This window comes from Oncorhynchus gorbuscha, linkage group LG07, assembly GCF_021184085.1.
Source record: "Oncorhynchus gorbuscha isolate QuinsamMale2020 ecotype Even-year linkage group LG07, OgorEven_v1.0, whole genome shotgun sequence".
NCBI lineage: Eukaryota > Metazoa > Chordata > Actinopteri > Salmoniformes > Salmonidae > Oncorhynchus > Oncorhynchus gorbuscha.
In genome coordinates, this window is record NC_060179.1 from 82,031,429 (window position 1) to 82,055,893 (window position 24,465).

Genomic DNA, 24,465 nt, shown 5'->3' on the forward strand with positions numbered 1-24,465 from the left:
CTAAATCCAAGCAATGAGTGATCATGCTTAGAATAGAGAGTGAGCCAAGCTGTGGTTCGGGCAGCTGATAGTCAACACACTGGGTGGTTAAAACAAACGCAGCTGCTGTGTACGGAGAGAACTGGCCAGACTGGACACACCGCCTATAATAATACATTAATAATAACACCGACAAAGTCAAGACACTGGCCTCACAACATTCTTGAACTTGAGAAACAACCCAGGTTGACAGTGACACACCCAAGTCTAAAGCATAGGAATACCCATGTTGCTAGGCCGCTCTCATGTGTTCGTTAGATCGGCATATATCACACACACAGTATCAGTTAAAAGTTTGGGCACACCTACTCATGGGTTTCTTTATTTTTTAAATATTTTCTACATTGTGGAATAATAGTGAAGACATCGAAACTATGAAATAACCCATATAGAATCATGTTGTAACACACAAAAAAAAGAAGCGGTAAAACAAAATACATTTTATATTTGGGATTCTTCAAAGTACCTGCCCTTTGCTTTAATGACAGCTTTGCACACTCTTGGAATTCTGTCAACCAGCTTCACGAGGAATGATTTTACAGTCTTGAAGGAGTTCCCACATATGCTGAGCACTTGTTGGCTGCTTTTCCTTCACTCTGCGGTCCATCTCATCCCAAACCATCTCCATTGGATTGAGATCGGGTGATGGTGGAGGCCAAGTCATCTGATGCAGCACTCAACCACTCTCCTTCTTGGATAAAGCTATTTAACAGGACTTTTTTTTTTTTACCAAATAGGGCTATCTTCTGTATACCACCCCTATCTTATTCACAACAACTGATTGCCTCAAGCACATTAACATTAAGGAAATAAAATCCACAAATTAACTAAGCACACCTGTTAATTGAAATGCATTCCAGGTGACTACCTCATTAAGCTGGTTGAGAGAACGCCAAGTGTGCAAAAAGTTGTCAAGGCAACGGGTGGCTACTTTGAAGAATCTCAAATATAAAATACATTGAGTTACTTTATGATTCCATATGTGTTATTTCATCGTTTTTATGTCTTCACTACTTTTCTACAATGTAGAAAATAGTAAAAATAAAGAAAAACCCTGGAATGAGTAGGTGTCCAAACATTCGACTGGTACTGTACACAAAACAAAAATCACACACACAGCCTTGTTTAGCTCTGTAGCTCCTCTAACAGCCGGTTGCTGCTGCTGGAGTGAAACACGTTTTCATAAGCCCATTGCGCAACAAAAAAGTTTATGACCACAATTTTTTTTAACATTAAAAAAAACAATCTTTTTTAAATTAAATTTTTCTACTATTTGTATTTTTCAACTCCAGATTGAAGTGCTCATCCTCATTTCACCCATTTTAATGGATAGGCAATACAGTAGGCAGGCTATCAGCGCATCACCCACCACCTTGCAATCTAAGCTGGAGAAGGTGTGCATTTTGAAATCTTTTTTTTTTTTAATTGTTGGAAACCTGGGAGATTTTTTTTTTTTACTTCATATGATGAGAAATGTCTCACCTTTTGCTTCAAAGTAAAAAATCACAGCATAGAAACGTGGAGGCAATTATTTGTATTTTATAAAGCCGTTGAAACCAGGATTTGTCTCCTCTTCTACTGGTTTTCATAATTAAGTTGAAGTTTATGTCAACGACCCGGCCGGGTCATATTAACGAGGCAAGCCAGTTAAGAACCAATTCTTATTTTCAATGACGGCCTAGAAACAGTGGGGTTAACTGTCTTTTCAGGGGCAGAACGACAGATTTGTACCTTGTCAGCTCGGGGGTTTGAACTTGCAACCTTACGGTTACTAGTCCAACACTCTAACCACTAGGCTACCCTGCCGCCTCTACGCTCTAACCACTAGGCTACCCTGCCGCCTCTACGCTCTAACCACTAGGCTACCCTGCCGCCTCTAAACCACTAGGCTACCCTGCCGCCTCTACGCTCTAACCACTAGGCTACCCTGCCGCCTCTACGCTCTAACCACTAGGCTACCCTGCCGCCTCTACGCTCTAACCACTAGGCTACCCTGCCGCCTCTACGCTCTAACCACTAGGCTACCCTGCCGCCTCTACGCTCTAACCACTAGGCTACCCTGCCGCCTCTACGCTCTAACCACTAGGCTACCCTGCCGCCTCTACGCTCTAACCACTAGGCTACCCTGCCGCCTCTAACCACTAGGCTCCCTAACCACTAGGCTACCCTGCCGCCTCTACGCTCTAACCACTAGGCTACCCTGCCGCCTCTACGCTCTAACCACTAGGCTACCCTGCCGCCTCTACGCTCTAACCACTAGGCTACCCTGCCGCCTCTCTAACCACGGCTCTAACCACCACTAGGCTACCCTGCCGCCTCCACGCTCTAACCACTAGGCTACCCTGCCGCCTCCACGCTCTAACCACTAGGCTACCCTGCCGCCTCCACGCTCTAACCACTAGGCTACCCTGCCGCCTCCACGCTCTAACCACTAGGCTACCCTGCCGCCTCCACGCTCTAACCACTAGGCTACCCTGCCGCCTCTACGCTCTAACCACTAGGCTACCCTGCCGCCTCTACGCTCTAACCACTAGGCTACCCTGCCGCCTCTACGCTCTAACCACTAGGCTACCCTGCCGCCTCTACGCTCTAACCACTAGGCTACCCTGCCGCCTCTACGCTCTAACCACTAGGCTACCCTGCCGCCTCTACGCTCTAACCACTAGGCTACCCTGCCGCCCAGCCTAGTTGTTGCATCTTTAGATTCCCCCTCCATGTTTTTTAACAGAGATGGTTTTTTTTTATCTCCGTCACATGAAACCGCAAACATCACAAGTTTCTTTTCCCGAACAGTATTTTCCCACAAATGTCCTTTTCTTTGGCTGCTTCATTACAGTAGTTATAGTAATATAGCCTTTTAGCTGTGTGGACGATAGGCTTGCTATTGTTTCACATTTCAATTCATCTCTAAATGTTCATCCATTTCATAAACCTTCCTAATTAGACTGTTCTGATGACTATATTATTGTGGTAGCGACCAGTTTTCAGGACCCTCCAGCAGAGCAGACCGGCAGTAAAAGGTTGCCCCATGACCTATAACCTCCGATGCATCCTGACCTCGGGCTCCGATTGTCCGTTCTGTGCCCCGGCCTCAGGGACCGCCTTCTGGCTCTGAGCGTGCTCCGTCGCCTCACTCAGCTGACCTCTGACCTGGAACAGGAAGCTCCAGGGGTTAGGGACAAGAGGAAGAGAACTGGGATACACAAACTGATACGCACACTAAGTTGACCTCAACTGGCGACCCGTTGATGTTCCGGTCAGGACCACAGGAAACAGGTGCGCACTCACACTTACCGTAGCCAGCTCTTCCCTGTGCGTCTGGGCCTGCGTCTGGGCCTGCGTCTGGGCCTGCGTCTGGGCCTGCGTCTGGGCCTGCGTCTGGGCCTGCGTCTGGGCCTGCGTCTGGGCCTGCGTCTGGGCCTGCGTCTGGGCCTGCGTCTGGGCCTGCGTCTGGGCCTGCGTCTGGGCCTGCGTCTGGGCCAACTCCAGCTGGCTCTGAGACTCTGACAGCAGCTTCTTCAACTAGAGAACAGACAGACTCCATAATGTATTACATTCCATGGTCACTCACTATCAGCCACACACAAAACAGCCTTGTCATATCGGATTATGTTTTTCCTAGTCAGCGTACCGTGACCGTTTCTCCTATATGAATGTTGATGTGTATAACTAGTGTACCCATCTATGGTCTATATAATAATATGTTTGTTGGGTGCCTGTATGTGTCCCATTTCTCACACACACACACACACACACACATACAACACACAACACACACACACACAGGAAAATGTGTTTTTTTGCATATCCCAACACCCTGAGCGACACCATCGGAGAGTGGGGTTAGGGTCTGCCATCATCAACGGTGACCCTGGAGCAATTAGGGTTAAGTGCCTTGCTCAAGTTCACGTCGACATAATTTCCACCTGGTCGGCTCGGGGATTTGGACAAGCTGCCGGGCCGTAATGAATGTAGATGTGTACCTGTGCCATTTCCTCCTCCGTCTCATACTGTTTCTCCAACTGGGATTCCAGAAGCATCACCTGCTCCTTCAGCTGCAGAGAGAGAGAAAGAGTGAGGAGACCATTACTAAAAAACAGCCAGACAGTCACTACACCAGACCTGATAATTAAACATCCAGACAGTCACCACACCTGATAATTAAACATCCAGACAGTCACCACACCTGATAATTAAACATCCAGACAGTCACCACACCTGATAATTAAACATCCAGACAGTCACCACACCTGATAATTAAACATCCAGACAGTCACCACACCTGATAATTAAACATCCAGACAGTCACTACACCACACCTGATAATTAAACATCCAGACAGTCACCACACCTGATAATTAAACATCCAGACAGTCACCACACCTGATAATTAAACATCCAGACAGTCACTACACCTGATAATTAAACATCCAGACAGTCACTACACCTGATAATTTAAACATCCAGACAGTCACTACACTAGACCTGATAATTAAACATCCAGACAGTCACTACACCTGATAATTAAACATCCAGACAGTCACTACACCAGACCTGATAATTAAACATCCAGACAGTCACTACACCAGACCTGATAATTAAACATCCAGACAGTCACTACACTACACCTGATAATTAAACATCCAGACAGTCACTACACCTGATAATTAAACATCCAGACAGTCACTACACCACACCTGATAATTAAACATCCAGACAGTCACTACACCAGACCTGATAATTAAACATCCAGACAGTCACTACACCTGATCATTAAACATCCAGACAGTCACTACACCTGATCATTAAACATCCAGACAGTCACTACACCTGATAATTAAACATCCAGACAGTCACTACACCACACCTGATAATTAAACATCCAGACAGTCACTACACCTGATAATTAAACATCCAGACAGTCACTACACCTGATAATTAAACATCCAGACAGTCACTACACCTGATAATTAAACATCCAGACAGTCACTACACCTGATAATTAAACATCCAGACAGTCACTACACCAGACCTGATAATTTAAACATCCAGACAGTCACTACACTAGACCTGATAATTAAACATCCAGACAGTCACTACACCTGATAATTAAACATCCAGACAGTCACTACACCACACCTGATAATTAAACAGCCATCAGACAGTCACTACACCAGACCTGATACTAAAACATATTACACCAAGCATTATGATAAAACCATTCAGGTGAACATTCATTTATTTATTAAACCTGTTCTATGCTTTGGTTTCCTGTCTTCAAGCTCTCTGCAGTCTCCTCCAGAGTATGCACTTGTTCCAGGGCCTAGTGTGAGTAGAAAGGGTGTGGTTTAGAACAGGGCCACAAACAGAGACAATTCTACAGCCATGCCCAATGATTACAGAGAGGAGATATAAAACGTGTTAAAATTTAAACACTGCTACTTCACCTTCTTCAACTGGTCCTCAGAGTCGGCCATCTTGGACTTCCACACCAGCTCCTCCCCCTCAACACACTTCTGAAGGTTCGTCAGCATTCCTTCCTGTGGTTGGAGAAAGATCCATGACTTGGAGACCACAACTCGCTCTCTCTCACACTTGTGTTTTTACGCAAGGAGGAGGTTTTGTGTCACATCTTTATCGATGCAGGCGTTGGGGGATAAGTTCAGCACATCTATTTCCCATCCACACCTCGCTCTCTCTCTCTCTCAAACACGCTATTGTCTTTATTTGTAAAAAAGGTGGTAGGCCAAATTTCTAGTTTATTTAGAGATGCGGGTGACTGTAGACCAATTGGGCATGTTGTATCAGTGTAAGTCCTTACGGTTTCAGCCAGGATTGTCCTGTACTGGTCACACTGTGCCTGCAGTGTCCCGTGGCTCTCCTCTGCCTCCTTCAGTTTCTCCAACAGCTCCTGGAGTCAAAACACCACAGACAGAACCAATAAGAAAGTCAATGGACTTTTGATTAAAAATGTTATATTTGTCTTCGGTGCTCTGGTTTACGGGTAAAGGGTAAAAACCAGACACTACACATACTGCATTATACATGGTTAACATATTACATAACCATAACGTCTGTCAGACCAGACCAATCAATAATCATTTATTATGGCTCAGTCTTACCGGCAGCTCTGTGCTCGGCTGGGACTCTTGGCTCTGCTGGACCTGAGCGAGGATCTCCTGTACCTTCTGTGATTCGTCCCTGGCTTCCCTTAGCTCCTCTCGTAGGGATTTCATCATAGCTTCCCTCTCTGCCAGACTAATGAAGAACCAAGGGGACAGAAACAGTTTAGTTTCCTTTCTCTATAGAAGAGCCAGAATTCCCATATCACTTCATTTGTATTGTTTCACTGTAAAGCATACGGCCATTTTGAAGAGACTTTGAATCCCGTTTGTTTTTGATATTCCATAAAGGAAAGAACAATTTCAAAATAATAAGTGGGTTTGGTGATGAGCAACGTTCCACGTACCTGGTTTGTAGCGCGGCCAGTTCTGCTGTGTTGTGCGACTGCTGAAACAAAACAGATACAGATCACGTTGCTAGACAAGCAAGGAAACTATAGCCTGGTAACCAGATCGGTTTGTGCAGTCTTGTCAAAATCCTAATGGTCATTGTCATACCGAACGCCAATAGGAGTTGGCTATACAGCACAAACAGGCCTGGGACCAGGCTAATGTGACTGTAGGAGAGGAAAGGGGAACGTACAATGGTGCTGCTCTGGGCCTGGTCAGATTCTTCTTTGAGTTGAATCTCTTCCTCTTCTAGTGTTACTTCCTGGCTCTCACTCTTCTCCAGACTGGATGGAAGAGCACATGGTTAACCAGCATTAGACAATGGAGTGTTTTACTGTAATACAGATGTATGGAATTGATAGTTTTTTTTTTGTAGAGTTGTGCACAAGACATAGGACTAGAATTACTATAACTGACAGTCCTATTCGAGTCACTGTTCTGTCCCCTGGTAAATCTACTTCCCTGGAACAAGACAATGTTCTGTCCCCTGGTAAATCTACTTCCCTGGAACAAGACAATGTTCTGTCCCCTGGTAAATCCATTTCCCTGGAACAAGCCATCAATAAAATGATAACATACCCATTGAGTAGCTGATCAGACTCTCCTGAGACATTAGCCTGGTAAAAAGAAAGTTTCAATATTAATATTACTTTATTGGTCTGCTTTATCCCAAACCCTCTGGAAAACACACACACACACACACACACACACACACACACACACACACACACACACACACACACACACACACACACACACACACACACACACACACACACACACACACACACACACACACACACACACACACACACACACACACACACACACACACACACACACACACACACACACGTTGGAGCAGGGGACTGCCACACTGGGCGTAATGGAGCAGTTGTGGTGGGAAGGTAAAGTGCCTTGCTCAAGGGCATAACGGCAGGCAAAGGCATCTAGGATTTGATATAAGCAACCCTTTGGTTGCCAGATATATTTTTTTGCAGACTCACTTCTCTAACCACTAGGCTATATGTCAACCACGAGAACATGTCAATATTCATAATGGAAATAAACTGTCGTGTAAATATAGAGATGGTACCGATTTTAGCGCAAAACTTTGGGGCGCTACGGGAGAGTTTAGTAGTTGTTCCATCTCTTCTTTAAGCTGTTTCAGTTCTTCCTGAAGGGACACCACCAGGCATCTGTCCTCACTAAAATAAAATAAAAGAGATACATATGAGAATGTTCCGGTACGTCATAGCACAATTAAACAGAGCTGGTGACTGAATCAAACGGATTATTTAAAACAGGTAGAGGGGGGGGGCTAGACGTACCTGTTAGGTGCCTGCTCAGTCTCAGCTGTAATGACCTCCTGTCGTAACAGAGTGAGAAGATCATAAGAAAGACGAAATCTATAGTCTTCTCAATACCCTTCTTTGGAAACAAGAGGCTCTTTCCAATGGATACAATTCTGCCTAGACATGTCTAAATAAATACATGTAAATATTCTAAACCGCTAGTGACTCGAGAGAGAGAGATATCCAATTCCGCTAGCGCCTCAATAGAGAGATATCCAATTCCGCTAGCGCCTCAATAGAGAAATAACCGATTCCGCTAGCGCCTCAATAGAGAAATAACCGATTCCGCTAGCGCCTCAATAGAGAAATAACCGATTCCGCTAGCGCCTCAATAGAGAAATAACCGATTCCGCTAGCGCCTCAATAGAGAAATAACCGATTCCGCTAGCGCCTCAATAGAGAAATAACCGATTCCGCTAGCACCTCAATAGAGAAATAACCGATTCCGCTAGCACCTCAATAGAGAAATAACCGATTCCGCTAGCGCCTCAATAGAGAAATAACAGATTCCGCTAGCGCCTCAATAGAGAAATAACCGATTCCGCTAGCGCCTCAATAGAGAAATAACAGATTCCGCTAGCGCCTCAATAGAGAAATAACCGATTCCGCTAGCGCCTCAATAGAGAAATAACCGATTCCGTTAGCCAAAGTTCATGGCCATCCCACTAGCACAGTGACAACAGAACAGAGACGGTCTGAGAGTTGAGATACTCACTGCAGTCATCGCTGCCTCCTGTTTCATTTCTTTGAGCTGTTTCAGCTCCTCTTGGAGTGACGCCAGCTGAACGTCTCGGTCTTGAAGACTGGAAGAGAAATGATTGGTGTTGTTGAGAAAAGACCAACTCCACATCTATATAGAGAGAGAATTATGGAGGGACAGATCAGAAAGTACCTGATCTTTAGCTGTTCCAACTCAGTGGAGTTATCCTACAACACATAAACATAAAATCAGACATCTTTAGAAGTGGATCAAGAAGAACAGTGGATAACATGGTTTCCACCTCCACGCTTACTAGCCCCAGAGAGGTTTGGAAACAGACACTCCACACTTGGGGATTACTTCCTGCAAATACTTTGAATGAATTTGCCACTCTGAATCTTCATCGTGGATGTTTACAGGAAGTAAATTCATGTTTAGTCTATGGGTTTTAAAACTCTCTGGTACTACTAAGGTCTGGCTCGCGCAGTGTGCAAGTGCTGGTTGGGAGCAGTCTAGGCTCCTACCTAAACGATATCATATTATCTAATCTAATAACTCACCTCCAAGTCCTCATTCTCGTCTCTGTTCTGGCTGGCCTTGAGAAGTACATTAATGGATCCCACCTGGTCCTCCAGCTGTCCCTTCTCCAGCTCAGTCAGCTCCAGCTGGGCTGTGAGGGCCTCCAGCTGGGCCCCACGTTCCTTCAGATCATCCTCTACACTGCCCAGATGGACCTGGAGATCTGGAGGGACAGCAGACAGTGCTACAAATGAACAACATTGTTTTTACATCAATAGTCAAAAAAGACCTTATTTCACCTGCAATTTTAAAGAATAAAATAAATGTAGGTGAAGATCGTCAGTGAAAAAATAACGTAACTATTAAATCAGCTTAATAATTCGCTTATTAAATCATCCACAATACATTAAGGTCGAACTTGAGGTAAGTTTCAGCACGAGTTTACATGGACTTCAATGGAGCACTTTCGTTTCATGTCCCGTTAGACATGTCTGAAACATGAACAATACTTTACCTGAAAGGGTGGCAGCATCCTGCTGGGCTTTCTCCAGGGTCCTCTGAGAACTCCTCAGCTCCTCACTGACCTCCTCCAGCCTCCTCTGCAGCTCCTGTTCACTCTCGGCATGACTGGCCTGATCGACATAGATAGTATTCTGTGATACCCTGAGCATGCTGTCACACTGCAGATAGTAGTCTGTGATACCCTGAGCATGCTGTCACACTGCAGATAGTATTCTGTGATACCCTGAGCATGCTGTCACACTGCAGATAGTATTCTGTGATACCCTGAGCATGCAGTCACACTGCAGATAGTATTCTGTGATACCCTGAGCATGCAGTCACACTGCAGATAGTATTCTGTGATACCCTGAGCATGCTGTCACACTGCAGATAGTATTCTGTGATACCCTGAGCATGCTGTCACACTGCAGATAGTATTCTGTGATACCCTGAGCATGCGGTCACACTGCAGATAGTATTCTGTGATACCCTGAGCATGCTGTCACACTGCAGATAGTAGTCTGTGATACCCTGACCATGCTGTCACACTGCAGATAGTATTCTGTAATACCCTAGTATTCTGCATGCTGTCACACTGCAGATAGTATTCTGTGATACCCTGAGCATGCGGTCACACTGCAGATAGTATTCTGTGATACCCTGAGCATGCTGTCACACTGCAGATAGTATTCTGTGAAAATAATATATAATAATATATGCCATTTAGCAGACGCTTTTATCCAAAGCGACTTACAGTCATGTGTGCATACATTCTACGTATGGGTGGTCCCGGGGATCGAACCCACTACCCTGGCGTTACAAGCGCCATGCTCTACCAACTGAGCTACAGAAGGACCACACTTCAGTGACATCCATCCATCTTATGCCATTTAGCTGAAAAGTTGATCCAAAGCAACTTAGTCACGCGTGAATACATTTTTACACATGGGTGGTCCCATTGGGAATTGAAACAACGGCCCTTGGCGTTGCCGATCTGAACCGACTGGGCCTCTACTTATCATGATCTCGCTACTGTATGGCCTGCCTGATTATGGACGGAGGGTGAACACCTTACTCACCAACAGAGGGCAGCAGAGGATAAATACAATGTCTCTACTACATTGTCCAGCTACAGAGTTAATAGGAACTATAAAAAAAAACTGACGAGCAAGAGAGCGAGCGCAAAACAGACGGATAAGGATACAGGCATGGTGTAAAGGGTCTGGAGTGTATAAGATCACTGATAGGTCCTTTAATTACATAACATTCTGATGATGAACTTCAGGGCTGGTACAAGAAGACTCCACACATTATGATAAACAGCATTCCATTAGGATGTAGCTAACGTACCCATGATAAACAGCATTCCATTAGGATGTAGCTAACGTACCCATGATAAACAGCATTCCATTAGGATGTAGCTAACGTACCCATGATAAACAGCATTCCATTAGGATGTAGCTAACGTACCCATGATAAACAGCATTCCATTAGGATGTAGCTAACAGCATTCCATTAGGATGTAGCTAACGTACCCATGATAAACAGCATTCCATTAGATAAACAGATAAACATTCCATTAGGATGTAGCTAACGTACCCATGATAAACAGCATTCCATTAGATAAACAGCATTCCATTAGGATGTAGCATTCCATTAGGATGTAGCTAACGTATAAACAGCATTCCATTAGGATGTAGCTAACGTACCCATGATAAACAGCATTCCATTAGGATGTAGCTAACGTACCCATGATAAACAGCATTCCATTAGGATGTAAGCATTCCATTAGGATGTAGCTAACAGATAAACAGCATTCCATTAGGATGTAGCTAACGTACCCATGATAAACAGCATTCCATTAGGATGTAGCTAACGTACCCATGATAAACAGCATTCCATTAGGATGTAGCTAACGTACCCATGATAAACAGCATTCCATTAGGACAGGGGATGGCAAACCTTTTGGCTTCAGGGCCACATCGGGGGGGCTGCATTTTGTTTAGGGGACCAATTGTTAAAATCAATATGCGGGAGCCTCCAGAGTGGCGCAGCGGTCTACAGACCCAGGCTTGAGGCATCACTACAGACCCAGGTTCGATCCCAGGCTGTGTTACAGCTGGCCATGATTGGGAGACCCATGAGGCGGCGCACAATTGGCCCAGCGTCATCCGGATTAGGAGAGGGTTTGGCAGGATGGGATTTCCTTGTTCCATTGCGCACTAGCAACTCCTGTTGCTGGCCGGGGGCAGTGATACAGCCTGTGGGGTCGCCAGGTGCACAGTGTTTCCTCTGACACACTGTTGCGGCTGGCTTCCGGGTTAAGCGGGCATTGTGTCAAGAAGCAGTGCGGCTTGGCTGGGTCGTGTTCCTGGGGACGCACAGCTCTCGACCGTCGCCTCTCCCGAGTCCATACTGGAGTTGCAGCGACGGGACAAGACTGTAACTACCAATTGGATACCAGAAAATTGGGGAGAAATTAAAAACAAAATAAATGTATCGGGCCGGATTGAAGTGCCCAGCGGGCCGGATACAGCCTGTGGGGTATATTTTGCTCCCCCTTACGTTAGGATGTAGCTTATGTACTAAACACAGCTGGGTGTGCTAGCGTTTTAAACTGCTGGTCAGAAGCCTTAGCAGCAGCCTTAATAATAAGGGAGTCAATTTCACGCGATATATATTGAATTCAAAATCAAATAAATTGTGAACGTGAAATAATGGATGTTGAAAATCAAAAAACAAATAATTGAAAGCAAAATGTATAGAATTCTAAACTAAAATAAGACGTCAAAAGATTGCACCGAAGAACATGGCTGACTTCTTACATTCCCCCCAAAAATTGTGGAATTTTGTTCTTTTTTTTAGGTAACTTATTTGATTATTTTTTTACTTATTGTGTACATAATGTTGCTGCTACAGTCTCTTATGACCAAAAATAACTTCTGGACATCAGAACCACGATTACTCACCGCAGACTGGAAGAAACTTTCCTTTAACGAGGCCGACGAGAAGGATATCCTGCTTTCACTGAACAGGCTTAGAGCCACGCCTTTTGAGTGAAGAAAAGACGCAGATCGGGCAGCCTTCGAGAATCCGTAGGCGAGCGAAGAAAATGCTCACCCAGAAGCACGCTCTTCGTGGCCAGGGACCTTAATTTATATAATATAATATATAATAATAATATATATGCCATTTAGCAGACGCTTTTATCCAAAGCGACTTACAGTCATGTGTGCATACATTCTACGGACCTTGAACCCACTACCCTGGCGTTACAAGCGCCATGCTCTACCAACTGGTCCTAGACCACCTTTACTCCACACACTGGAGGCAAGCAACACTGAAGCATGCACGAGAGCACCAGCTGTTCTGGATGACTGTGTGATCACGCTCTCCGTAGCCAATGTGAACAAAACCTTTAAAAACAGGTCAACATTCAAAGCCACTGGGCCAGACGGATTACCAGAATGTGTACTCCAAGCATGCGCAAACCAACTGTCAAGTTTCTTCACTGACATTTCAACCTCTCCCTGACCCAGTCTAATACCTACATGTTTCAAACAGACTACCTTTGGCCCTGTATCCAAGAAAGTGTCAGTAACCTTCCTAAATGATTAGTGCTCCGTAGCACTCACGTCGGTAGCCATGAAGTGCTTTGAAAAGGCTGGTCATGGCTCACATCAACAGCATCATCCCGGACAACCTAGACCCACTCCAATTTGCATACCGGCCCAACAGATCCACAGATGATGCAATCTCAAATCGCACTCCACACTGCCCTTTCTCACCTGGACAAAAGGAACACCGGTGTGAGTGACGTTCATTGACTACAGCTCAGTGTTCAACACCATGGTGCCCACGAAGCTCATCACTAAGCTAAGACCTCTGGGACTAAACACCTCCCTCTGCAACTGGATCCTGGACTTCATGACGGGCCACTTCAGCTGGTAAGAATAGGCAACAACACGTCTGCCACGCTGATCCTTAACACAGGGGCCCCCTCTGGGGTGTGTACTTAGTCTCCTCCTGTATTCCCTGTTCACCCACGACTGCGTGGCCAAACGTGACTCCAACACCATCAATAAGTTTGCTGACAACAAGTGGTAGGCCTGATCACCGACAATGATGAGACAGCCTATAGGGAGGTGGTCAGAACTGGCAGTGTGGTGTTAGGACAACAACCTCTCCCTCAATGTGAGCAAGACAAAGGAGCTGATCGTAGACTACAGGAAAAGGTGGCCGAACAGGCCCCCATTAACATTGACATTTGGTATGGGTCCCCAGATCCTCAAAAGGTTCTACAGCTGCACCAGAGAGCATCCTGACCGGTTGCATCACAGCCTGGTATGGCAACTGCTCAGCCTCTGACCGTAAGGCGCTACAGAGGGTAGTGCGTACAGCCCAGTACATCACTGTGGCCAGGCTTCCTGCCATCCAGGACCTACAGTCGAGGTCAGAAGATTACATACACCTTAGCCAAATACATTTAAACTCAGTTTTCCACAATTCCTGACATTTAAAAATTAGGCCAAAACTCTCAATGGAAAGGACTGGCAGTGAAAGCTAAAGGTATTACATGCAGGCAAGAGCGTAGGCTAAATGTATTCAATAGGATTGGCTTTTACATTCCTTTTCAAATGGGTTTTTAAATAATTTGACGTCAGAGTTTTGCTCTCGCTAGAAAATTACAAAAAAAAGACTTGCGGTTTTGCTTTTTGATGTCTTATTTTTTTTGTTTACAATTCTCTACATTTTCCTTTCAATCGTTTGGTTTTTGATTTCAACAGCCATTATTTCACCCGTCCTCAAAAATGTGTTTAGATTCTCAACTACATTTTTTTATGCTCACGATTATTTATTTTTAGTTTGAATTGAATACATATGGTGTAAGATTGACCCCATAGAGTAGCCGTAGGAGTAGCAGTAACCATAGTAGATTCCATATAGCAGGCAGTCTGATGTACAGTATACATAGTTAGACTAGATGGCGGCCATTTTGCAGACAGCATATTCAGAATGGAGTACTGCCTTGCTTGGGCACGTAGCACACATTCCATCTGGTGCTGAGAGAGAAAAGCATTCCCTTACAGCCAGCAGCCAGCCCCATTATTGTGTGGTTGCATTCCAGTCCAACACACAGCTCTGTGATTACAAACCCATCTGAGATCCAGCCCCCATCACTGGCGCTTTACAGGGGTGAAGGGGACCAATAGATATGGGTTTAGAGGGAGGAACCAGCCAGTAAATAAGGGTTAAGAGACAGATACCTTTGATGACAATATGATGATAAAATGAGTGTGTGTGGGGGGGGGGGGCACCCAGTAGGTAAGGCCAGGCAAGGCTCTCAGCAAACTGCCAGACTCCAGCCCACTCTCCAGATGTAGTCATCATTCTGACCGTGTGTGTGTGTGTGTGTGTGTGTGTGTGTGTGTGTGTGTGTGTGTGTGTGTGTGTGTGTGTGTGTGTGTGTGTGTGTGTGTTCCAGTCTTACCTGTAGTGAAGACAATTGTTTCTCTACAGAAGACACCTTAGCCTCCAGTCCAGTCCTGATGACCTCATCAGTCTGAAGGCTCACACTCTTCTCCCCCAGCTCTTTGGTCAGTTTGGCACAATCCTGTCTCAGCTTGGCCAGCTCTGCATTCTGTCTGAGGAGAGACATTTACATTTGAGTCCTCTAGCAGATGCTCTTATCCAGATCAACTTACAGTTAAATGTATTCATCTAAAATGTATCTAGAGGAAACAACCACACAGTTGTAGCAAGTACATTTTCCCTCAACAAGTGAGGGTATTGTTTTGTTTTTCACGCCGTGGGCTTCACAGTAGAACCTCGCGCCGCAGTAGAACCTCGCGCCGCAGTAGAACCTCGCGCCGCAGTAGAACCTCGCGCCGCAGTAGAACCTCGCGCCGCAGTAGAACCTCGCGCCGCAGTAGAACCTCGCGCCGCAGTAATCCTAGACCATAATGTATTTGATCTGCAGTTCCATTTGCACTCGCAAAACAACAGATTATGGTTTATTCTCAAAATGTTTTCTTCTTAGTGGAAAATATTAAAATGTTTAGGGGCTGGGACAAAGAAGGAGGAGCCACCTATTTGCTGCCTGGCTGATGGCCTAGTTCAGGGGTTAGGGTTCAGGGGTTAGGGTAGAAGCAGAGACCTACTTGCTCTCTGCCTGGCTTGTGGCCTGGTTCAGGGCATCTCTGAGAATAGAGTTCTCCTGCTGCAGACGAGCCAGCTGGGCCGTGGGACCAGACTCCAACTGCTCCTGAAGACTGAGGACCTGAGAGGGGATTTAACAATTTGACTTAGTTTTTGAATGCTCTGGCAATCTTTGCATAAATGATTTAGATCCAATACAGCACATTTAATTCAATTGAGAGAAAGTCAGAGGCCGACAGGGACAGAGGCCGACAGGGACAGAGGCCGACAGGGACAGAGGCCGACAGGGACAGAGGCCGACAGGGACAGAGGCCGACAGGGACAGAGGCCGACAGGGACAGACTGTCTTGGTCGGAGGCCTGTATTCTACTATGCTCATGTACATTAGTACCTTGGCGTTGAGTTTCTGTGTCTGGGCTACGTGGTCCTGGTAGGAGGCCTGCATACGAGCCTGGAGGGCGATCATCTCCTGCTCCCTGGATGAGAGCTGGGAACTCAGCCTGGTCTCCACACTGGCCACCTTGGACTTCTCAGCAGAGAGCTCCTATAGCGAGCAGAGAGTGACACACACACACACCACACCATCAGACAGCTCCTAGAGAGACAGGGAGCTCCTAGAGCGAGCGACACACACACACCACACCATCAGACAGCTCCTAGAGAGACAGGGAGCTCATAGAGAGACAGACAGCTCCTAGAGCGAGCAGAGAGCGACACACACACACACACCACACAGCTCCTAGAGAGACAGAGAACTCCTAGAGCGAGCAGAGAGCGACACACACACCACACCATCAGACAGCTCCTAGAGAGACAGGGAGCTCCTAGAGCGAGCAGAGAGCGACACACACACACCACACCATCAGACAGCTCCTAGAGCGACAGGGAGCTCCTAGAGCGACAGGGAGCTCCTAGAGAGACAGGGAGCTCCTAGAGCGACAGGGAGCTCCTAGAGCGACAGGGAGCTCCTAGAGCGACAGGGAGCTCCTAGAGCGAGCAGAGAGCGACACACACACACACCACACCATCAGACAGCTCCTAGAGAGACAGGGAGCTCCTAGAGCGAGCAGAGAGCGACACACACACACACCACACCATCAGACAGCTCCTAGAGAGACAGGGAGCTCCGAGAGACAGGGAGCTCCTAGAGCGACAGGGAGCTCCTAGAGCGACAGGGAGCTCCTAGAGCGAGCAGAGAGCGACACACACACACACCACACCATCAGACAGCTCCTAGAGAGACAGGGAGCTCCTAGAGCGAGCAGAGAGCGACACACACACACACCACACCATCAGACAGCTCCTAGAGAGACAGGGAGCTCCGAGAGACAGGGAGCTCCTAGAGACAGGGAGCTCCTAGAGCGAGCAGAGAGCGACACACACACACCACACCATCAGACAGCTCCTAGAGAGACAGACAGCTCCTAGAGAGACAGACAGCTCCTAGAGAGACAGACAGCTCCTAGAGAGAGACAGCTCCTAGAGAGAGACAGCTCCTAGAGACAGACAGCTCCTAGAGACAGACAGCTCCTAGAGAGACAGACAGCTCCTAGAGAGACCGGGAGAAAGACCGAGGTAAACAATGGTCCAACACATTAATGTATGTAACACTAATGTATGTGGTTAATAAGTGGTCTTTGAGAGATATTCTCAACGTGTGTTTTACATTTGTGTGCGTCTGTTACCCTGCTGAGTTCTCAGAATCTGTTCTTGGCTATTGTGGTGTCCTCTTGCTCAGTGTGTGTGTGTCTGTATACATGCGTCTGTGTGTCTGTATATATGTGTCTGTGTGTCTGTGTGTGTTACCCTGCTGAGTTCCCGGAGTCTGTTTTTGGCTGCAGAGGCATCCTCCTGCTGAGTAGCGAGCTGTTTCTGATTCTCCTCCAACTGTTTCTTCATCACAGCCACTGGGTCGCCCTTCTGAGTAGCCTGATTACCACACACACACACACACACACCATAAACATCAGCATCTGTAGTGTGTCTGAGTCTGACCCCCCCCCCATGCATTTAAACAGTATTTTAGTAATTTAGCAGACGCTCTTATCCAGAGCGACTAAAAGGGGCAACTAGGGTTAAATGCCTTGCTCAAGGGTACAGACAGATTTTTTATCTAGTCGGCTCATGGATTCGAACCAGCAACCTTTCGGTTATAGTCCCAACGCTCTTAACTGTTAGGCTACGTGCCACCGACAAAGTGGGTCTGTCACCACGACTCACAGTGGTTTGTCCCGTCCCAAGCCACCCTCGCTCCAACCCCTTCGAATTACGTCTCCGTGTCCCAATCGGATTGTACCATGTGCCCTGACAAATTCCCTACCCGCCACGCCAAGCCTGACATTATTCAACCCCACAGTGGTATCTCCCATCCCATTCTGGGTAATATAATCACCCCTCAGTGGTATCTCCCACCCCACCCAAGGTCCTACCACGTGCCAGGTGTCTTGTCTGATGCCAGCCTTGTCAGAGAGGATCTCTAGGAGGCGCTGGGCCTCTCCCTGACTGAAGACCATACTGCTAACGGTCGAGACCAGGGCCTTGTAGGGCAGGAACAGGGGGGAATCCAAACCAGAGTCCAACACTACAGAGAGAGAGAGAGAGCAAAAGAGAGGAAAAAAGGGGGGGCGAGAAAAAGAGGGAGAAAGAAAAAAAAGGGGACAAATGTTCTTACAAGTCAGCTGCTATAGCTAAGGAGAGGGAAACATGATCACATACCATCACACCAATGAAAACACACAGTACGTCGTCAAACAACGAAGACAGACCTGACATAAAAACACATCCTTCACCATTTCCCGCCTGGGAAAAGCTCTCACCAACGTGTCCGTGGTAAAGTGAGGGGTGAAAGGTCATGTGGAATAATCCTACCGTCTTCGATAGGTCTGCCTTCGTTAAGAGTTTGGGTTCTCACACTGTCGGCAGACTAGAGCTGGGTTAGTAACAGGTGAGGGAACGTCCTGCACTTCCTGCAGGCTAAGTAACAGTGGAGAGAACTTCCTGCAGGCTAAGTAACAGTGGAGAGAACTTCCTGCAGGCTAAGTAACAGTGGAGAGAACTTCCTGCAGGCTAAGTAACAGGGGAGGGAACTTCCTGCAGGCTAAGTAACAGGGGAGGGAACTTCCTGCAGGCTAAGTAACAGGGGAGAGAACTTCCTGCAGGCTAAGTAACAGGGGAGGGAACTTCCTGCAGGCTAAGTAACAGGGGATGGAACTTCCTGCAGGCTAAGTAACAGGGGAGGGAACTTCCTGCAGGCTAAGTAACAGGGGAGGGAACTTCCTGCAGGCTAAGTAACAGGGGAGGGAACTTCCTGCAGGCTAAGTAACAGTGGAGGGAACTTCCTGCAGGCTAAGTAACAGTGGAGGGAACTTCCTGCAGGCTAAGTAACAGGGGAGGGAACTTCCTGCAGGCTAAGTAACAGGGGAGGGAACTTCCTGCAGGCTAAGTAACAGGGGAGGGAACTTCCTGCAGGCTAAGTAACAGGGGAGGGAACTTCCTGCACTTCTTGCAGGCTAGATCTGCGTTAGGCAGTAGGCACAATTACTGTATAATCTTGTAATGACAATTATGGATGAGATCGTCATTAAAATAAATTAACTGTCATAACTGTTTATAAAAAATAAAAGAAGAGCTGACTGAAGACGGGTCGGCCGTGCATTCAAGCAGTTGACCCGTTTCCGGGGTAACGTGGACTCTTTACAACGTGATGAAACTGACTTTGTTGCTCCTTGCTGACACATGCAAGGTGTTGCAGCAAACGAGTCTTGGGTTGCCTAGGCAACGCCTCCCTCCCGGCAACAGCACTATATCCACTCAAGGATTATAAGTGTGACCTCTGCGATTAGTCTCATCAATAACAGTCATCCATAATTCCATTGCCTTCACAGCACTAGTGGGCAGCCCTAGGTTTTTTATTCAGTTTGACTGATGTTTTACAGAACTATGTTGTCTCTGTGGAATGTTAAAGATAAAAGGCCATACATGAAAGGCAAAACATGTGTAATAGTAGACGTCTAATATGCTTATTATGGTCTGCCTAATCGAAAGCATGGCGCCGAACAACATGGCTGACGTTACACATTCTCCCAACCAATTGTGAAATTTTAAAACTTATTGTGTACATAATGTTTCTGCTACCGTCTCTTATGACCAAAAATAAATTCTGGACATCAGAAAAGCAATTTGCTCACCGCGGACTGGAGAAAACTTTCCTTTAACGAGTCCGACGAGAAGGATATCCTGCTTTCACTGGGACCGGCCCAGAGCCACGCCTTTCACTGGGACCGGCCCAGAGCCACGCCTTTCACTGGGACCGGCCCAGAGCCACGCCTTTCACTGGGACAGGCCCAGAGCCACGCCTTTCACTGGGACAGGCCCAGAGCCACGCCTTTCACTGGGACAGGCCCAGAGCCACGCCTTTCACTGGGACAGGCCCAGAGCCACGCCTTTCACTGGGACAGGCCCAGAGCCACGCCTTTCACTGGGACAGGCCCAGAGCCACGCCTTTCACTGGGACAGGCCCAGAGCCACGCCTTTCACTGGGACAGGCCCAGAGCCACGCCTTTCACTGGGACAGGCCCAGAGCCACGCCTTTCACTGGGACAGGCCCAGAGCCACGCCTTTCACTGGGACAGGCCCAGAGCCACGCCTTTCACTGGGACAGGCCCAGAGCCACGCCTTTCACTGGGACAGGCCCAGAGCCACGCCTTTTGAGTGAAGAAAAGACGGCGGAAAATGGCATGCAGAGCGGGGATCCTTCCGAGAATCCGTAGGCGAGCGAGAAAACTCCCAATGCCTTCCTTTCTCCTTGCTAAACGTGCAATCATTGGAAAATAAAATTGATGACCTATTAAGATGATCCCACCAACTGGATATCAAAAACTGGATATCAAAAACTAACATCTTATGTTTCACCGAGACGTGGCTGAACGAAGAAACAGACAATATAGAGCTGGGGGGATTTTCCATGCACCGGCAGAACGCTACCTCTGGTAAGACGAGGGGTGGGGTGTGCGTCTTTTCCTAGACCACCTTTACTCCACACCTCATTGATGAAGCCGATGACTAAGTGCATCGATGACGTCGTCCCCACAGTGACTGTACGTACATATCCCAACCAGAAGCCATGGATTACAGTTAACATCCGCATCGAGCTAAAGACTAGAGATGCCGCTTTCAAGGAGCAGGAGACTAATTCGGACACTTATAAGAAATCCCGCTATGCCCTCCGACAAACGATCAAACAAGCAAAGCATCAATACAGGATTATGATTGAATCCTACTACACCGGCTCTGACGCTCATTGGATGTAGCAGGGCTTGAAAACTATTACGGACTACAAAGGAAAACACAGACACAAGCTGCCCAGTGACGCGAGCCTACCAGACGAGCTAAATGCCTTTTATGCTCACTTCGAGGCAAGCAACACTGAAGCATGCATGAGCACACCAGCTGTTCTGGATGGCTGTGTGATCACGCTCTCGGTAGCCGATGTGAACAAAACCTTTAAAACAGGTCAACATTCAAAGCCTCTGGGCCAGACAGATTACCAGGACGTGTACTCAAAGCATGCGCGGACCAACTGTCAAGTGTCTTCACTGACATTTTCAACCTCTTCCTGACCGAGTCCGTAATACCTACATGTGCCCAAGGAAGCGAAGGTAACCTGCCTAAATGATTACCACCCCCCATGGCACTCACGTCGGTAGCCATGAAGTGCTTTGAAAGGCTGGTCATGGCTCACCAACAGCTTCCCGGACACCCTAGACCCACTCCAATTCACATACCGCCCCAACAGATGACACAATCTCAAGGCTACCGCACTGCAAGCGGTACTCCTCAACAGCTTCTACCACCAAGCCATAAGACTGCTGAACAATTCATGAAAATCGCTACCGGACAATTTACATTGACCCTCCCCCTCGTGTACACTTCTGCTACTCGCTGTATGTTTGTTACCTATGCATAGTCACTTCACCCCCACCTACATGTACAGATTACCTCAACTAGCCTGTACCCACGCACACTGCCTCTGTACTGGTACCCCCTGTATATAACCTCGTTATTCTTATTGTGTTACTTTTTATTATTACTTTCTATTTTAGCCAACTTGGTAAATATTTTCTTCTTCTTGAACTGCACTGTTAAGGGCTTGTTTTTCAGCATTTCACTGTAAAGTCTACACTTGCTGTATTCGGCGGGTGTGGCAAATGAAGTTTGATTTGATCTGAAGGCTCCCATGGCGGGGGTAGGAACTGGGCAGCTGTACCCCAGGCTGAGTGGTCGTTGAGGTAGAGTGGCACCAGACAGAGACAGCCCTCTGGAAACCAGAGAAACAGCCTACTATCTGGGTTACTGAGAGGCTGTGTCAACTAACAACGGGGCCAGTGCTGTGCACAAGGGCGCACACACACACGCCTCAGTTTGGCATTGTTGCAGTAGTGGCCCATTTACACTGAGGATTTACCCCAGTGCTTTAGCCAAAAGGCTTAAACTTTTCGGTTTCCATCTATATGGGCCGGCACCAGTGTCTCACTGGGCCATGGCTCCAGCGGACTAGAGGGGTATACTACAAAACAGGATCAATGAGTTAGCCAGCTAACGTTGATGAAGCCAGAAATAAACTGTTGATTTTCAGTTTCATGAAGAAATCTAAACATAGATGTGTTTTTTTTGGTTGTTCAGTCAATTAGACCATGCCCATTTCAAGCTTATATATTTCTACAAAACATAAAATGTTATTTCAGAATATTTAGAGAAATTATCTAGCTAACGTATTGCTCCTGCTTTGTTCTAGAACCCTCTGCTTTTACATAACAATGGCTAACTGAATTGATCCTGCTTTGTTCTAGAACCCTCTGCTTTTACATAACAATGGCTAACTGAATTGATCCTGCTTTGTTCTAGAACCCTCTGCTTTTACATAACAATGGCTAACTGAATTGATCCTGCTTTGTTCTAGAACCCTCTGCTTTTACATAACAATGGCTAACTGAATTGACCTAAACCCTCTGCTTTTAATAACAATGGCTAACTGAATTGATCCTGCTTTGTTCTAGAACCCTCTGCTTTTACATAACAATGGCTAACTGAATTGATCCTGCTTTGTTCTAGAACCCTCTTCTTTTACATAACAATGGCTAACTGAATTGATCCTGCTTTGTTCTAGAACCCTCTTCTTTTACATAACAATGGCTAACTGAATTGATCCTGCTTTGTTCTAGAACCCTCTGCTTTTACATAACAATGGCTAACTGAATTGATCCTGCTTTGTTCTAGAACCCTCTGCTTTTACATAACAATGGCTAACTAAATTGTAACGTCTCACAAAGTAACCGCCTTGAATAACAGCGTTGGTTCTGCTCGTCACCAGTCCATTAGTGTCCTGATGGAAAGACAATCCCGCCATAGCTGACGATAACATAAAACACTGATGACACCCTGGTGTGGGGGTAAGTCTAGAAGGAAAAGCCCCATAGGAGGAGTACTACAGTAGTGCTTGTGTTATGGCTAAAGTAGTTCCTGTCTAGACCACCATGTTCATCCGTTTAAACAAAGAGATATTTTGTAACATCCTGGCTAGCAGTTACCTCAATCCCGGTGTCCATCTGACTGACTGACTGTCCGTATGTCTGTCTGTCACACAACATGACCCAAAGGAAGAATGTTATCTTGAAATGCACAACTTACAGACAGAGCCTGAACAGACAGAGCCTGAACAGACAGAGCCTGAACAGACCGAGCCTGAACAGACCGAGCCTGAACAGACCGAGCCTGAACAGACCGAGCCTGAACAGACAGAGCCTGAACAGACAGAGCCTGAACAGACAGAGCCTGAACAGACAGAGCCTGAACAGACAGAGCCTGAACAGACAGAGCCTGAACAGACAGAGCCTGAACAGACAGAGCCTGAACAGACAGAGCCTGAACAGACAGAGCCTGAACAGACAGAGCCTGAACAGACAGAGCCTGAACAGACAGAGCCTGAACAGACAGAGCCTGAACAGACAGAGCCTGAACAGACAGAGCCTGAACAGACAGAGCCTGAACAGACAGAGCCTGAACAGACAGAGCCTGAACAGACAGCCTGAACAGACCTGAACAGACAGAGCCTGAACAGACCGAGCCTGAACAGACAGAGCCTGAACAGACCGAGCCTGAACAGACCGAGCCTGAACAGACCGAGCCTGAACAGACAGAGCCTGAACAGACCGAGCCTGAACAGACAGAGCCTGAACAGACAGAGCCTGAACAGACAGAGCCTGAACAGACCGAGCCTGAACAGACCGAGCCTGAACAGACCGAGCCTGAACAGACCGAGCCTGAACAGACCGAGCCTGAACAGACCGAGCCTGAACAGACCGAGCCTGAACAGACCGAGCCTGAACAGACCGAGCCTGAACAGACCATTTTTAATTTGTATTTATTTGTATTTTACCAGGTAAGTTGACTGAGAACACATTCATTTACAGCAACGACCTGGGGAATAGTTACAGGGGAGAGGAGGGGGATGAATGAGCCAATTGTAAGTTGGGGATGATTAGGTGGTCATGATGGTATGAGGGCAAGGTTGGGAACATAGCCAGGACACCAGGGTTAACACCCCTACTCTTACGATAAGTGCCATGGGATTGTTTAGTGACCAACGAGTCAGGACACCCGTTTAACATCCAATCCGAAAGAC

General features: G+C 46.8%; 1 protein-coding gene across 6 annotated transcripts in view; it reads right to left on the minus strand.

The window, feature by feature from the left end:
* LOC124040429 (ribosome-binding protein 1-like) overlaps positions 1-24,465 on the minus strand; it is a 31,986-nt gene that overhangs the window by 7,078 nt on the left and 443 nt on the right. For 4 of the 6 annotated variants that reach the window (XM_046357624.1, XM_046357623.1, XM_046357622.1 and 1 more), the window contains exons 2-21: positions 18,215-18,366; positions 17,592-17,714; positions 16,177-16,329; positions 15,788-15,906; positions 15,118-15,271; positions 9,640-9,757; positions 9,167-9,348; positions 8,622-8,756; positions 7,883-7,920; positions 7,648-7,759; positions 7,131-7,168; positions 6,745-6,835; positions 6,509-6,549; positions 6,162-6,297; positions 5,861-5,950; positions 5,487-5,579; positions 5,291-5,362; positions 4,023-4,094; positions 3,334-3,561; positions 3,097-3,189 (exon numbers count right to left, since the gene is read on the minus strand). In XM_046357624.1, coding sequence (XP_046213580.1) covers positions 3,097-3,189; positions 3,334-3,561; positions 4,023-4,094; positions 5,291-5,362; positions 5,487-5,579; positions 5,861-5,950; positions 6,162-6,297; positions 6,509-6,549; positions 6,745-6,835; positions 7,131-7,168; positions 7,648-7,759; positions 7,883-7,920; positions 8,622-8,756; positions 9,167-9,348; positions 9,640-9,757; positions 15,118-15,271; positions 15,788-15,906; positions 16,177-16,329; positions 17,592-17,714; positions 18,215-18,298 — 2,172 coding nt within the window. In that variant the 5' untranslated portion in view covers positions 18,299-18,366. Of the gene's footprint in view, positions 1-3,096; positions 3,190-3,333; positions 3,562-4,022; positions 4,095-5,290; positions 5,363-5,486; positions 5,580-5,860; positions 5,951-6,161; positions 6,298-6,508; positions 6,550-6,744; positions 6,836-7,130; positions 7,169-7,647; positions 7,760-7,882; positions 7,921-8,621; positions 8,757-8,798; positions 8,834-9,166; positions 9,349-9,639; positions 9,758-15,117; positions 15,272-15,787; positions 15,907-16,176; positions 16,330-17,591; positions 17,715-18,214; positions 18,367-24,465 lie in introns of all 6 variants that reach the window. The other 2 variants (XM_046357621.1, XM_046357620.1) reach the window with 2 other exon arrangements.